Raw genomic sequence first — 15,000 nt, 5'->3', positions numbered from 1 at the left:
TTAGCGCTAGTGTAAAATGAAGGAATATTTCTATTTCATAAACAAACTCTCCTATTCAGCATCATGACTTCTTATTTGTTTTAAGGGCACAGTAAACAGACTTGAATGAAAAGAAGAAATAATAAAATATTCTCGGACAGCTTCTGCTGATATATAGGACGAAAAGCCATGACACCGCTATAAACCCTGATTGCTTCTGCACCAGAATTATCAAGATGTTATGTGTCACTTTCATATTTTCCAGGGTTATTTGGTTCAGGAAAGCAAGAGCATCTGTAAACCTGGCACTACATTGCCTTAATCAAAATGGTTTTACTGATCATGGATTATAACAAGAGACCTGACATAATGGATGTGCAAAGTCTGCCCAAAGAATTAGCATCACTATAGGCTAGATGGATGGACGTATTCAGGAAATGTAGCTTTTCTTGAAAAGGAAAGTGCTTAAGCTAAATGAGTTTAAATTCTTCTTATTAATAATACTTAGAACACTACATTGAATTTGGGAGATTTCATTTTCCTTTTAATACAAACTTATGTAAATCAGGGTCTTTTAAATCTTATACAGTTTTCTTTAATAATAAGCCATTGTTTTGATGTTCCACTTAAAGGACTAATAAACAAAAATTTTTCAGGAGTGATACCTACATACAATTTGCAAGTCAGTATAAGTTAATTAATTTAAAACCGAAAGACAGAGTAAGCATTGCAAAATACTTTATGAATAGTATTGCCATAATTCTATTATAAAAGTTATTGTAATACTGAGTGGTTATGGTCTCCTGTTAAGGTGCTTCTGTTATATACCCTGTAGTTTGCCATTTGTAAACACATCTTTTTGATGTTTCTGCCAACATCCTGGCAACAAAGCAGTGCAATTTCAAATGAGCTAATTAACTTAATTGTTGATGAAGCATGAAACAGTTCATTCACCCTGTTAGCTGCACCATGACAACATAAGAGTCTCAGCCCCTGAAGTTACTCATCTATATAAGCCTATCTGTAGCTTTCCATTAAGATCTATTGCATGCCAAATGAGTATGGCTCTTCTAACAAAGACCAGTCCATAATGTATATTGGTAGCAAATCAGTACTGTTGTTGGAAATCCAAATGAACACAGAAATACTAGTAAATACTTCGAAAGAAATAAAAAGGAAAAATTGCAGAAACCCATTGCAGTTTGAAGCTGCAGATGAAAAGGAAAAGCTGTGTCACCTATTTCCTAAATGCTCTGATTTAGAAAATAGCTGGCTACACCAAATGTTGAAAAATACAATGACATCACTTTTCGGTCCTGAGAGGTGCAAACCCACCTGTACAATGTGGGTTTTTTTTTCTACGTATCTTGTGCACATGCAAGAACAAAAGCAAAAATAGATTAGCAAGTGAGAGTTAAATGGTCCTGCTTAGGCCTTTGTGCTTTTTTATTTATACTATACACAGTAATTCCCACTTCACACAAACTGCCAGAATTTAAAATGTGCTTTGTCATACTCTTACTATCCAATATAAAATCTAAAGCATCTCTTCAAATTTTCTGAGGCTCCATTTCAGTAAAGGATAATAAGAGGATTAAACACTGTGCTATTGAAAGGCCTGCAAAAGTGTTCGACATGAAAGAAAGGATAACAATTTGACCCTCTGCCGATAGCCTCGATTATCCAGTTGCTTGAAATACACACAAAAAAATCTCTGATATGGTTTACAGTAAAACTTTGTTTGCTGTCTTTCACCTTCCCTTGCCTTGAACAATTTTGTACCATTGAATAAAAATCCACCTACTTTAAAAATTGTCCAAAATCTTCACAAACGCTTTCACAGCCAGGCCATTTGCAAACTCCATGACCATAGAGAGTATGGGAGGCCCCAGTCTCCTCATGTGACGAGCTGTTGCAAAAGAATAAGGCATCAGATTCATCTCAAAAGCCATAATCGTTGGAGGCTGCTAGCGCCTGTCAGGTTACGATCAGTGACAAACAGGTCAAAACAGGTCAATTTAGCTCAGAGCAGTCAGAAAAATTTAATCGTTCTATTGAATAGTTCAACTGCCAAGGCTAGATGATGTTCCAATTAGAGAAGAAATAGAGCCAAAGATGACTGTTAATAAAGGATGAAAAAATAAGATGACTGTATAATACCATATGCTAATTATGCCATATGACCTTGGTGTAACATTTACCTATAAATAAAAAATACACTCAGAAGTGATCAATTCTGAGTATAAATATTAAAGACTGACAGTCAGAATTTCTGAATATTGTGAATGTTAAAAAATATTTGGATTTTCTGCTCAATGTGTATAAATATAAATTTGCTTCCATTAATAAATATTTTTTTTTCACAAGCATTGCTTTCATTAACTATGTAGCTTCATAAAAATCCCTAGCTGTCCTCCATGCCTGTTTCTGGAATCTTCAAATAATTTTGCAATTGTTTCATTCATGATGAGTTATCAAAGAAATTCAGGGAATTACTCTGTGGATGTGGGTGACATCCTGAAGCAAAGAACCATTCTGTGAGATATAACCACAAAAGTAATACTAACTAGAAGTACTACTATAAAGGTATTCAGATTTTTAAATAATACAAAATAATAATAGAAAACTGTTCTCACAGTCATATGAGGATGAGAGGCACTCAAATCATAGTCTCATAAGTATTAAAAGAATTAAATGGAAAATTTATTTGAAAATAAATTTTCTTACAATTTAGGTTATATAGATACAATTAAATTTAATCTTATATTGAGATCATCTATATCTCACTATGATAATATATTTATTGGTAAGTCTTACAGATACTACACAGTCTTGCATTTAATTCATTACTTGAAATTAAGGAACAGTAAATAATATGTGTCAATGTGTCTGAAAAATGATTTTAACTTCATCCATATGGTATTACAGTAACAACATTGAAAATTTGTATGATATATGTCAACTTCATTACTGTCATGTATAAAAGACAGAAAATTTAGTGGTTTTTTCACAAGAAACAAACAACATGAGAGCTGCTTAAATATATTGAAGCACTTTTAACATAGAATCTTTGCACTGAATTACGGCCTTGACAGCTCATATAGATGCATTTTGTCAATGAAACCAAGAGTGTAACTCAACAGTAAGGGCCTTACTTCCAGGTGTGTTAAACATGAATGAAACTATGCACCTACAAAAGCGCCCACAAGTGTGCATTTACACCTCTATATCAGCCCACTTGATTCTGTGATTTCTAACTTTTACCCAAACTACCATTTCATGAATTATAAAAGCACATGCAGGTAATTTTGTTGTCTGCACAGTTTGCCATCATTAATGAAAATTATGCTCTATGGATAAACAATTCTGGAAAATCAGGCTTCCATGATCCCTTAAGTAACTTCTGTTAAGTGCTATTTTTTGATTGGAAATCATGTGAGTTAAGATGTTATACAACCGCTTCATGTCAAATGATAAGCACAGTTGAAATCTCATCAGAATTACCTGTCTCGCCTTGCATTTAGAACTGAAGACTGTCCATTCACTATGGAATGATGAGTTATTGGTGGTGATGCTTTGGAAGTGGTGGAGGAGGTAGTAGAGGAGGAATTGTTAGTAGTGAGGTCTAGCCCTCCATGTTTAATGCCATTGTCTTCCATACTGTGAACTCCAGTCACTTCTTTCCATAACTGCTGAATCTCAGCAGGACTTAAGCCAGCTATAAAATGAAAGAGAGCCCCACTAATATAACAAAATAAAGAATTTCATATAATGAGCTCAGCGTTATTAATGGATTAATGCCAACAATAAAGCTGATGCTGTTTTACCAGCACAATCAACATGTAGTAAAACATAAATTCATAAATCCATAAATTCATAAACATAAAACAAAAAAGAGCTTAAACTTGCTCTCTACTCCACTTGCAGCCTGGAAACTTGTAGTTTCCAGGATTCATCCTAGGTCACAAAAAACAATGTCTTGTTAAATGTATTTATACATGTTTTAGGGTTTGGCTCAATTCTGCATAAAGTCATGGAAACCTACAGTACAATATGATTCTGACTGAGGTAGAGACTACAAAACACAGGCAAGACAAGGGCTGAGAGCATTGTCTTATCTTGCCACTGAATATGCAGCTAAGATATGAAACCAGATTTTGAAAGATGAAGAGTTCATCAGAAATATATACACCTTCTGTCACTGCCAGAGCTTATAAGTTTGACATACCACTTTTAAAGAATACTAGATTAAATGCATAAAAGATTGTGAAGGCCAGAGATCTCGTGATTTCAAAAACAGGTTCTTCAACCTGACATGATTTGCTCCAGAGGTATCTTAAGTGTCTTCTGTATTTCATCTCAACAAGCAAAATTAGGTAACACATGGTCATCTGCTGGAATGCAAAACATTCAAAATGCTGATGATGTTTGAATCAAAATATTGCACTTTTTTTTTTTTTTTTTTTTTTTTTTTTTTTTTTTTTTTTTTTTTTAATGAAAGCATTCATTTCTGGTCCTAAAAGTACTAGAAACCATTTGTTCATTCAAAATTTTCATTGAGTTTTTTTTTTTTTTTTTTTTTTTTTTTTTTTGTTAATAAGATACAGTAGAAAGATTTAAAGACTGTTTTTCACTGTTTGGCAAATCTATTTCTTAGATAACGTTTTATTTTCAGAACATATAAACTCAGACTACTGAAAGAGATTCAACAAAAAATTATGAAAAACAGGAAGCTCCTTAATACTTCTCAGTAGCCATCTCACTATGAAGTATTCAGAGTTATAAAAAATAGATTAGTAATTATTTACAGATATATTAATTTCTGGAGGAAGTATGGAAACAAAGTGGGTGGAGGAGTATTTTTTTTTTTTTAATTGTGAAAGCAGCTCATTTTTAGACTACCGCTTTGAGTCCTGCTTCTTTACCTTAGATACCAATAGCCATTGGCAAACTCAGCTAAGGTAAAAGTTTAAAATAGTTGATTGCAAGTCCTAAAACTGGAGTTTATATCATATTTGTATAGCAAAAAATCTAGGTTTTAAGGAAGGAAACAAAGAATCCAGGCTCTAATTTATTGCATTAGAGAGATGGGTAACGGGAGTGATGTTGTAACAGTTGTAATTGTTTAATGAAGGTAAGTAATTACTGCTGAGTTCATGAGGGATGTTCCAGCAACACTGCAAAAAACCCACTTTAGTGTTGTAAATAACAGTTACCAGCAAATGCAATCACAAATCAAAATGAAATAACGTATTCATTTAGGTGGCACGATATACAAAGTATATTATTTACTTCAAAGTCTTTCTCCTGCTGTTGAAAAAAAAACAAACTAATGCTGTGCTGACAAAAAAACAAATCTAAGATTAAAACCATCTGGTTAGGTAATCAGATATCGTGTCTTCCAGTGAGAAGAATTTAATTTGAGCTCATCAACTCTAGGTCCTGTGTGAGCTGAGTGGGAGCTGCCCCACAAGTGGAGTGAATGCAGGAGGGCTGGGAGCAGCTGCAGCAAAGGTCTCTGCCATGGACAGGGATGTCCTGCCCATCTGGGCAGCCCCTTCCACTGTGGATGGAGCTGCGCCTCCAGGCTGCCTAGCTCACCTAGGGTTTCTTTTAAAGCATAAATAAATTTCTCTCTAAGCTCAGGCTGGCTAATTTTATCGCTTCTTCAGAGGATCCTGAGAGGCTGCCTTTTAGGATGAAAGGTATAAAGTTAATAAGTGAATTTGTAATTAATTGTAAATTATGGCAATTTTTGTAGTTTCTGTGTCTGAAAAACAACTCTCTTTTTACTAGAGGCTTGTGAAATGGCTGACAGACATTTCAACTTGGATGTAAAAGTAGGGTAAGTTTAAAGTTTCATAGGCTGTCACAACCCTTAAAATACTCTTCTCACAATATATTAAAAAGGAAAGGATCAAAAAGAAGACCAAGAGTGGAATAAAAATTACAGACTATAATAAAAAGGTCAAATACTGATTCCCTATGAAATTTACAAACACTAAGAATTTAGGGATTTTAGTAATACTTTCATAACTCTTTTAACCTCTGTTTCAATAAATGTTTAATAAAATGGTCACTTATAAAAACCATCCATGCAACATAGACCAATCAAGACTTGGAGTTTTGGTGATTTTTTGTTTGTTTAGTTTGGTTTGGGTTTTTTACTCCCGTGATTTACAGTACTTAGCATTTAACTACCATCAATGCAGCAATACATGGAAGTAACTCACAGCAAATCACTGGTCTTGGACACAGCATAGTGAAGACCTGGTAACAAAATAGATGCTAGAACAGCTATTGCATCTTATTTGTGATGCCTGACCATCAAGAAAATATGGGAAACATTCCTGTTCTTTAAAGGCATACACTATACTTGAAGTATACATATATAAACACTACGCTGTTTATACATGCAAAACTCACAGCTGTACTTCTAAGATACATCTTATCACACTATCAAATGCAAATCCCTTTGCCAACAATAATTTGTGGTTTACCAGACTCTTTTTGACCAATAACTTACACAAATTCCCTGTGCCACTTTCAGTGTTCTAGCTATCTATGTAACTAAGCAAACTGGATGGATGCATATAAAATATTTGTGTTACACATGTAAATCCTTCTGCATAACTATCTCACAACACAGTAGAAGCAGAAAACCATACTTTTACCACATCTAGTGTGTATTACCTTAATTCAATTCTGAAGGTTTAATTTAGAAATGGAAAAAATAAATACCTGTATGTAATTCATTATTATGAAAAAACATCAAGACAAAAGCAAAAATGAGATTAATTTACTTCAACAATAACAATCCATATATATTTTAACCGTAAAATTTTGTAATTTCTTGTTTCTGTAATATCAATCTTTTTTGTCATGAGTTCAGTTGGACTTAATTCTTTGAGTAAAAGAAAGTTCTTAAAAAGAACTGTTTACTCCTATGAACTATTCAAAAGGGTTTTTCTCCTCTGTTTTTATACTAGGAGTAGATGAATGAACGTTGCGTTAAAATAATGAATATCAATGCAATAGAGTACGAGTGCTGAGGAAATCTATGGGGATAGCTTAACATGAGAGAAAACCTGAGGAATTCCTCTAGCAACAGATGGCATAAGAGGGGATTGCAAAAGGTAAAGCAGTTCAGAGGGAAGCTGTGTTTCATGATTTTTTTGACTCTGGTCCAAGCCAATTGTACAAAAAGAAACCAGCATTACCAGTCTCTCATCTCCAGATTTATGAATCAACTTGTTTCCCCAGTGCTATTCTATTTGGTGTAGTAGGACTTGTTTTCGTTGTGACTTTTGCAACTTTAGATATACTTATGTCATAGCTTTCTTACACAACTTTTTAACACGATTAAATTAATTTTACACTTATTTTTAATATATGATTTTCTTTTTTGTTTGTTTGTTTGTTTGTTTGTTTGTTTTGTTTTGTTTTGTTTTGATTTGGGGTTTTGGGGTTTTTTAGAACATTGTCTATATACTGTGTACTAGTTATCTGATGGAGAAACATATTATATGCATAAAGACCAATTAAAAATGATGCTACCTGTCATGAAAATAGTCTAAACAATGCTCATTTCAGGACTGGGGTATCAGAGATCAGATTATTGTATCATTTTTATGACAGACAGCCCAGTTCTCTATGGTAAAACAACAGAAACACATACCTCACAGGTTATAGACAGAGTCCCCTAGATGGGAAGACTTTGACCTTATTATAAAATGTAAGCAGCATTTATCTCCACGTTAATTTACGTTTCAAAAGTGTGTGCCCTATTTTCTTCACATAGTGGAGTTTGAGCTCATTTTCATCATTGAGAAATCCTGATCAAAGTGACAAAAGGATTTTTTTTTTTTCCAAAAGTCTTTACGGTTATTTGTCAGTCACAGTTCATTTCTATTGGAATCGCCACCTTCAAAACTTGTTGTTCTATTAAACCTTTTAACACAAAGGAATAGAAAAGAAAATAAATCCTAAGGCTTGTCCCTAAATTCACTTGTCATGAATTGAGGATTCAAAGTGCTTTTCAATTCCGAACACTTTACTTTCCTAGAAGCAAAAGGAAAGAAAGTGAGCTTTTTAATGGCTTTAACATCACTGTTGGATGTATTTTATACCTGTTTGTTTATATTAAATTAAAAAACATTCCACTAAATCAGATTTCAGTTATTCCTCAGAGAAATGCAATGATGCTTGAATTGTGCTGCTATTAGAAATTGTTTTCAGCACATAAGCTCAATAAATAAGCACCTTCCATCTAGGAGAAAAACCTAAAAAGCTGCCTTTATTTTTCCAAAAGAGTATGCTGTAAAATTTATCAGCATCCAGAAAAGTTGGTAATATGAATAATAAATCTTCAATTACAAAGTATACTTAAGTGTCATAATGGGAAACTTCTGAAGCTCAGATGCAAATGGAATGGTTAAAAAGTTGTGAATTTAGAAATTTCTCGATCATATATTACTGAAATACCTTGTGGCAGAGACTGGACAGGAAGAGCAGACTGGCCAGGTGGGATGGAAATAAGTCCCTGACGCTGAAGGTTCAGCAGATGTTGCTGCTGCTGAAGTTGTTGCATCTGGAGGAGCTGCTGCTGGAAGACAAGCTGCTGGGCTGCCAACTGCTGCTGCTGCTGCTGCTGCTGCTACAAAGAGAACAGGGCGAAAAAAAGAAAAAGCAAATGCAGCAAAAGTAAAGTGTGCAGTAAAGGCGAGAAAGCCAAAAACATAAAATCAACTTCTTTCTTTTTAATCTCAGTTATTAAATAATAATGCTATTTGTAGAATACTTGGGCAGTGAAAATGTTTGAAATTTTCTATTATATTCATTTAAGCTATTAGGTTTTAGGGAAAATGGCAAGATATACTTCATGACACACTAAAGAAAAGGGTCAAGAAAAGTATATAACAGCTGTTTCAAATGAAAAAAAAAAGCTCAGCTCATGGCAGATGATAACAAATTTATCTATGCTAAATGTATAACTTTTTACAGCAGCCTGTGATTTGAAGGCACTCTTGTTTTTCCAATTGACTAAGTTTGGTCTGCAGTGGCCCATGAACATGGTCTCCAGTGATCTATTAGTAAACTGGGATGTAGCCTTCCTTTCACTGGCCTGTTAGCTCACTCTCTTTTCATGTTGGAATATATTACAAGGAGCATGACATTCAAGGCAACGAAATGCCCTATTATGGAGCAAAAGTACAGGCTCCAATTCTGTGAGGCATTTCAAGACAAACTTGAGTCTACAAAGACTCAGGAGGGTATGAGAAGGCAGTCACACTTCAGAAAAAGACAAGCTGCTGTGGAAGACCTTTCCTTTCTAGTTTGGGGAAAAGAGAAACTTCTGATGCGCTCACTGGAAAACAGACTGTATAATGGAGCAAGTCATGTGGATTGCCCAGAGCCTCCGGAGAAATAAGGGAGCAATTTCTATTCCGTAGTTGATGGCTGTCTGAAATTCTATTCACAAATCCAAACAGAAACAAAGCCTCAGGAGGTCACAACTGCTTCCTCGACGTTTGCATAATGGGCAGCTTGAAGACAACGCCTGGGATACCTGCTGATCAATTTAACTACTTCAACATGTTTTGTTTGTATTCTGTTTATATTTGATGCAGTTTGCTGACAAGTGCAAGCTAGGCCTGAGAAACCCACTTGTCAGGTTGATTTATGAGCACATCAAACTGTAACTTTCTACTCGCCACTTCAAACCTACAGTAGCAGTTCATTAATCAGGGGCCTATGACTTTGAAATCTGTGCTCAATCGCTCTTTTTCAGCCATGGACTAAATTTGCATGCTCTCTGAGCTGTGCCACTGAGGAAAGTAAGGCTCCTTCCCCAACACAGATTGCCTGTGAATATAAGATAATCAGTACAGAGTCCACCACAGAGTTTGTTCTTTGCACACTCAGATTCATTAGCGAACATTAGACGACAGCAGAACTAGACTGCTCAAATCCTATGTCTCAGAAAGGGGAGCAGGAGAATTACACCAGCACTGCTATTAAGCTCTGTAAAAATATAAGAACAAATCTTTGATAGCTGCATCCTTGCTATAGGAAAAGATCTAAACTGTTCTTGTCTTTTCCAAGCTTCTGACAGCTCAGACTAGTGTGCATCAGCAAGGGTCTTAGCTCCTACCTCTTTTGCTTGTTTTCCTGGATGCTGCTGCTGTTGCTGCTGCTGCTGCTGCTGCTGCTGCTGTTGCTGTTGCTGCTGCTGCTGTTGTTGCTGTTGTTGCTGCTGTTGTTGTTGTTGCTGCTGCTGTTGCTGCTGCTGCTGCAAAAGCTGAAGATGTAACTGCTCTTGCTGTTTCTTGTAAAACTCTTGTAGTTGTTGCTGAATAAACCATTTTGACTTTAATAAATAAAGGCAAAAGTTTCAAGTATTATAAATCTCCTAAACTCTTCTAGATTGGCATATGGTAGCGTAGCCATTAAGTATCACCTCATAACAAAAAATGTGATTTGAAGAGGCAGATCTACATACATTTTTTTCCAAGGCGGTTCTGAAATTTTCCAATGCAGATTCCAAAATATCCTAAACAGAAGGGTATAGAAAATCTGTATTCTAAAGGGAATGCAAGAGCCAAATTAACTCCTCAAATAACTATACCTAAGTTCCTTACATGTCCTATATAACAAATCAGAAGCTGCACTCATCCACTCGCAAGAAACCTACAAGTCACTAAGGCCAAACAAAACTGTCTGCTTCTGAGGGGAAAAAAGTAATTAATCTGTCAATCTGCTTAGCAGGATGCTGGATTCACAACTGAAGGTGAATTGCCTGTAACGATCATGGTACTGGATATTAAAATGTTTAAACATACAGTTCAGTGACTGAGCTAGGACTATGAAAAACAGACACATCATTTTCTGTATGAAAATTAAGCATGCACCCAAAAATTCACTCTGCATTACACCAAGGCACTGATCACTGACACTATCATTATTGTATGAATAACAAGTTCACTTATTTTTCAATTAGCTGACAGATTTTGTGCTCAAGAAACAGCAATCTCTTCCTCCTCCTTTTTAGCCTCATCTGGGACAAATTTTTAGTACACAGAAAAACAAAATAAAAACCCTTTTCCCTAGATGAAACAAGCTGTTAAGTTCAAATTTCATAACTGCATACCATTTATGTGACTAAAGGGAGCACTACAGTGTTATGAATTTTAAAGCAACAATTATCTACAACTCTATTTGCACTTCCTTTGGCAGGTCCACAATTAAAATGTGCCTAAGTGCTTGAAAATTTAAACATCAATTTGTTTGGTATTTGTAATGCATCTGCCACTGCTGCTGTTGCTGGTTTTAATACAATATTGAATGTTTCAAAGTGTAATTTCACACTTCTGAAATTAAAAAAAAAATTTGGAGACTGAGAAGTTTCATGTTTATTTTCATTCTTTTTGGTGTAATGAGCAATGAAATTTTACAAAATAAGACCCATAAAATCTGGTTGACATTTGTGTGAACGCCCTGTGCTAACAGTCCAAAGCAGGTAACACACATTACCTGCTGCAACATAACTGCTTGCTGCTGCTGGAGAAGTGCTTGAAGCTGCTGTGGAGACAACACTTGCTGCTGGAGAATCTGCTGCATTTGCTGAGGGGTGATCACCTGGGGAGTCATCATGGCCACTGACACAGGCACCTGCACAGGGAAAGAAAGATATCATCGTCAAACACATTTTACTTTGCCTGCACTACAGCAATACATCTTTTTTATTTTGTACCAAAGATGGACCATAATTTTTTACATAGTATTTATCACTGTAAAGTTCCAGTTTCAGTCAGAATCTGTTATTTTAAGGCCACAGTACTGTGGCACTCTATTTCCAGAGGCATCAGTTTCGATAAGACTCAAGCTTTATGTTCTGCATCTCTTATGTATTCCTGCAAGAAATTTAAGCATTGGCTAGTACAAATGTGTATTTAAAAATAAATGATCACATGGCAGGGCTCTCAACACTTCATAATCAATCATCTTATCAAGTGTCATAATGTTACGAATAGAAAAATCTATTGAGACTGTTTCAAAGGATTTGATTAAGAGAGACAGCAAAATAAGTATCTTTAAGCAGTAAATGTTTTCCACAATAAAGACACTTAGCCTAAGAAAAATTTTGCATAAAACATTACTTCCATAGAAGAAAAACTTTCTTGCTCAGCTAGTCTTTTAAGAAGGTCTGATTTATACAGGAATAAAAACTTCATGGACATATCAGAGTACACAGCGAGGATTGCCACCTCAGCCACCTGGTCTCTGCAGAGAGAATAGTGTCCTCTCAGCATTCCTAACTGAAGTGAAAGTTGGGAAACCTTGGCATTAGATTTCTGGTTTTTCCACTTAACTCTCTACAAGTGAGATCAAGTGTCGGCAAATGCATAAACACCCACATACACACATGTTCTCAGGAATATACGTGTGAGTTGGAAAGACACAGCAAGTATGTTTCAATGTGTATGTAGGAGAGAAAAGTCCTATGAAAGAAGCTGGAGTATTTGTGGCAGGCACACAATGTGAGAGCATTGCTCCAGCTACCCCAGACATGGTCAAACAGCTGTCAGCAAGCCAGGTTTCCACCCATTAAAAGGCAGCCACTTGCTTGTCTAGCAAAATTCAAATGTTTTTTCTGTATATAATAGAAAGCTGGCATATAAATACTGCTTTGTGAGATGTTGTGGGACATTCCAGTCTTCTGTAAATCAGCAAAAATAATATTTTTATTAACAAATTAAATCATGAGCCAATTTTAGGAGGCAAAAAATCTTTTAATGTTTCTATTACTTGAATCTATCCTGAAAGACTTTATATAAATGAAACAGAGGAAAAAAGAAACACAAGTCCACTGAAATTTACTTTTAAAAGAAATTACCTCATATAATATTACACAGAATACCACTTTTCACACAATTCATCACAGCATAAACTATGGTCTTAAAACACTGACTAATTAAGAGTCTGAAAATAAACATACCAGCCTTTACTAAAAAGTCTGATAATCTTTTGGTAAACATCAAATGAATTTTAAGAACAAAAATTCTGAAGGTTTTATTCTAAAATACAAATGGAAAAGACAAATTTCCACCAGATTTCCACTCAGAAACTTTTGGGGAGGAATTTAAGCTCATCTACCCCTGTACTCCTTCCATTATCAACAGAATAAAGAAATCCTGAGCAAAGTGTATCTGATTTAGTTTAGGGATTTATTTTAACATGGAACTAAGCCCACACTGTGAACACACTTGTCTCTCTCCATGGAGTGCAGACTCCCTTTGAGTAGACACCTAAATTTCAGATGATTAATTCTGGTTGTTACACTTTGTAACATCTAGTTTTGTAGCACTAGAAACACCATCTATCCATACAATAATGTTTTATTTTAAGTTTAGTAAGTACTGAAGGCAAGATAAACAAGTTTTTACAATTTTGGGATGCATGAGCAAAGAATAGAATTCACTGTCTAGAGTCACTGTTCAATTCCCTCTGAAGTCACCAAGAATTTCCTCTGTGTACTTGAGATCTGAATTTGTCTTCTTGCAACAATTTTATCTCAGTGATGCTATTCAACTACTACAGGTGACACAGATATGAGAAGGCAGAGACAAAGATGGACACTTTCACAATTAAACTATTACCTTTAGCCTCTAAACTCTGCAAGAACTTTCCTAACACTTACATGCTTACTATTATAATATATACCAAAATACAAATATTTTGATCTAAACTGAGTGAAAATCTACGTAACTCTGCAACTGGCACTGCTTTGTTCATACTCTGTGCTAAAGACTCCAGTCTGTAAGATATTTAGCAAGACTCATGGTACCAAAAGAGTCCTCTGTTCCTCAGTCTGAAATAAATTCCCCTCCACCAGGCATTACTTTGTTAGCTTTTTTAGTATCTGCTCTGAATCTCCTGAACTGTGTACATGCTCTTGTATATGGAGACACACCTGCTTTGTAATACATTCTAACAGCTTTTCGGACAAAATTTGTTTTTCCTGTAATTTTCAACAGTTCAACTATATAAGCTAGAGAACTAATATACCTGTTTTTCAGGATGAAAGACAGAATTATGAAAAAAACTGGTAGTCAAGATCATTAGTAAAAATACAGATTTATGGAGATAATTTTGCCTTTATAAGAATTTTATGTAATGATACATATGTGTGTGTATCATTCCCGATACATATATTCTTTCCTGTGGATAAAGGACAAGGCATTTTGAAAACTGCTTGAAATTTACATTAGCAGAACACATTAAGCAAAGAGATTTCTCCAACTGTCATTAGGTAACAGAAATTGGTACATTTCACAGCCTTCAGTGATACACCAGACTGTACTTTATTTCTACTGGCATAGTGCTACTGTGCTATCTGGGTTGGAAGACTACCTGAAATCTGCTATTTTAAGGCAAATTATATGCATTAGGTATATTTCTTTGATTTAATGTCTGTGTTTCTCAAGATTTCCAATATGATTTTACAAAAATGTAGCAGAGAGGTAATCTCTGACTCTTTTTTATAGAAATCTCTCAATGTACCTAGAATCAGGTCTAGTAGAGTGATCTCGTGAAGAGATAGGATTGCTCCTTTGAGTGAGCCACAAACGCCCCAAAATTCTTGATTAATCCTCTAATGAAAAACTGAAGAAACAAAGTGAAACATGATTTATGACTGCATCCTATGCATGGCATCCTCAAAGACACTGAACTCCTAGCTCTGCCATGAAGATGACTGGATATGCAGTCCTACAAAACACAATGGGTGGGACAGCCTCGGAAGAACACACAAATCTATTGGCCCCATGATAGACCCAGATGGAGGGTCCATCATATTTTGAAGGTTTCTCATGCTTTTGTTGCAGGCCATCCCCCCTTTTTGGGATTAGTTTATAAATCCTACTAAATAAAATTCTAGATATCTAAACAAACAATTTTTAACACATCTAAATGGCATTTCAGGCAAGAACAACTCTAAATTGCTTTATTACTGCATATGAA

The 15,000-nt window shown here is 35.2% G+C and overlaps 1 protein-coding gene across 3 annotated transcripts in view; it reads right to left on the bottom strand.

Moving 5' to 3' along the window:
* The window catches only part of FOXP2 (forkhead box P2), a 406,072-nt gene that overhangs the window by 51,000 nt on the left and 340,072 nt on the right, over positions 1-15,000 (bottom strand). Inside the window, exons 7-12 of one of the 3 annotated variants that reach the window (XM_083860379.1) lie at positions 11,512-11,649; positions 10,481-10,531; positions 10,133-10,330; positions 8,464-8,635; positions 3,484-3,697; positions 1,784-1,888 (exon numbers count right to left, since the gene is read on the bottom strand). In XM_083860379.1, the coding sequence (XP_083716505.1) occupies positions 1,784-1,888; positions 3,484-3,697; positions 8,464-8,635; positions 10,133-10,330; positions 10,481-10,531; positions 11,512-11,649 (878 nt within the window). The remainder of the gene's footprint in view (positions 1-1,783; positions 1,889-3,483; positions 3,698-8,463; positions 8,636-10,132; positions 10,331-10,480; positions 10,532-11,511; positions 11,650-15,000) is intronic. The other 2 variants (XM_083860380.1, XM_083860381.1) reach the window with 2 other exon arrangements.

This window comes from Zosterops lateralis (genome assembly GCF_965231275.1).
Source record: "Zosterops lateralis genome assembly, chromosome: 4".
Taxonomy (NCBI): Eukaryota; Metazoa; Chordata; class Aves; order Passeriformes; family Zosteropidae; genus Zosterops; species Zosterops lateralis.
The sequence above is the reverse complement of the archived record's forward strand: the minus strand, read 5'-3'. Positions and strand labels throughout refer to the sequence as shown.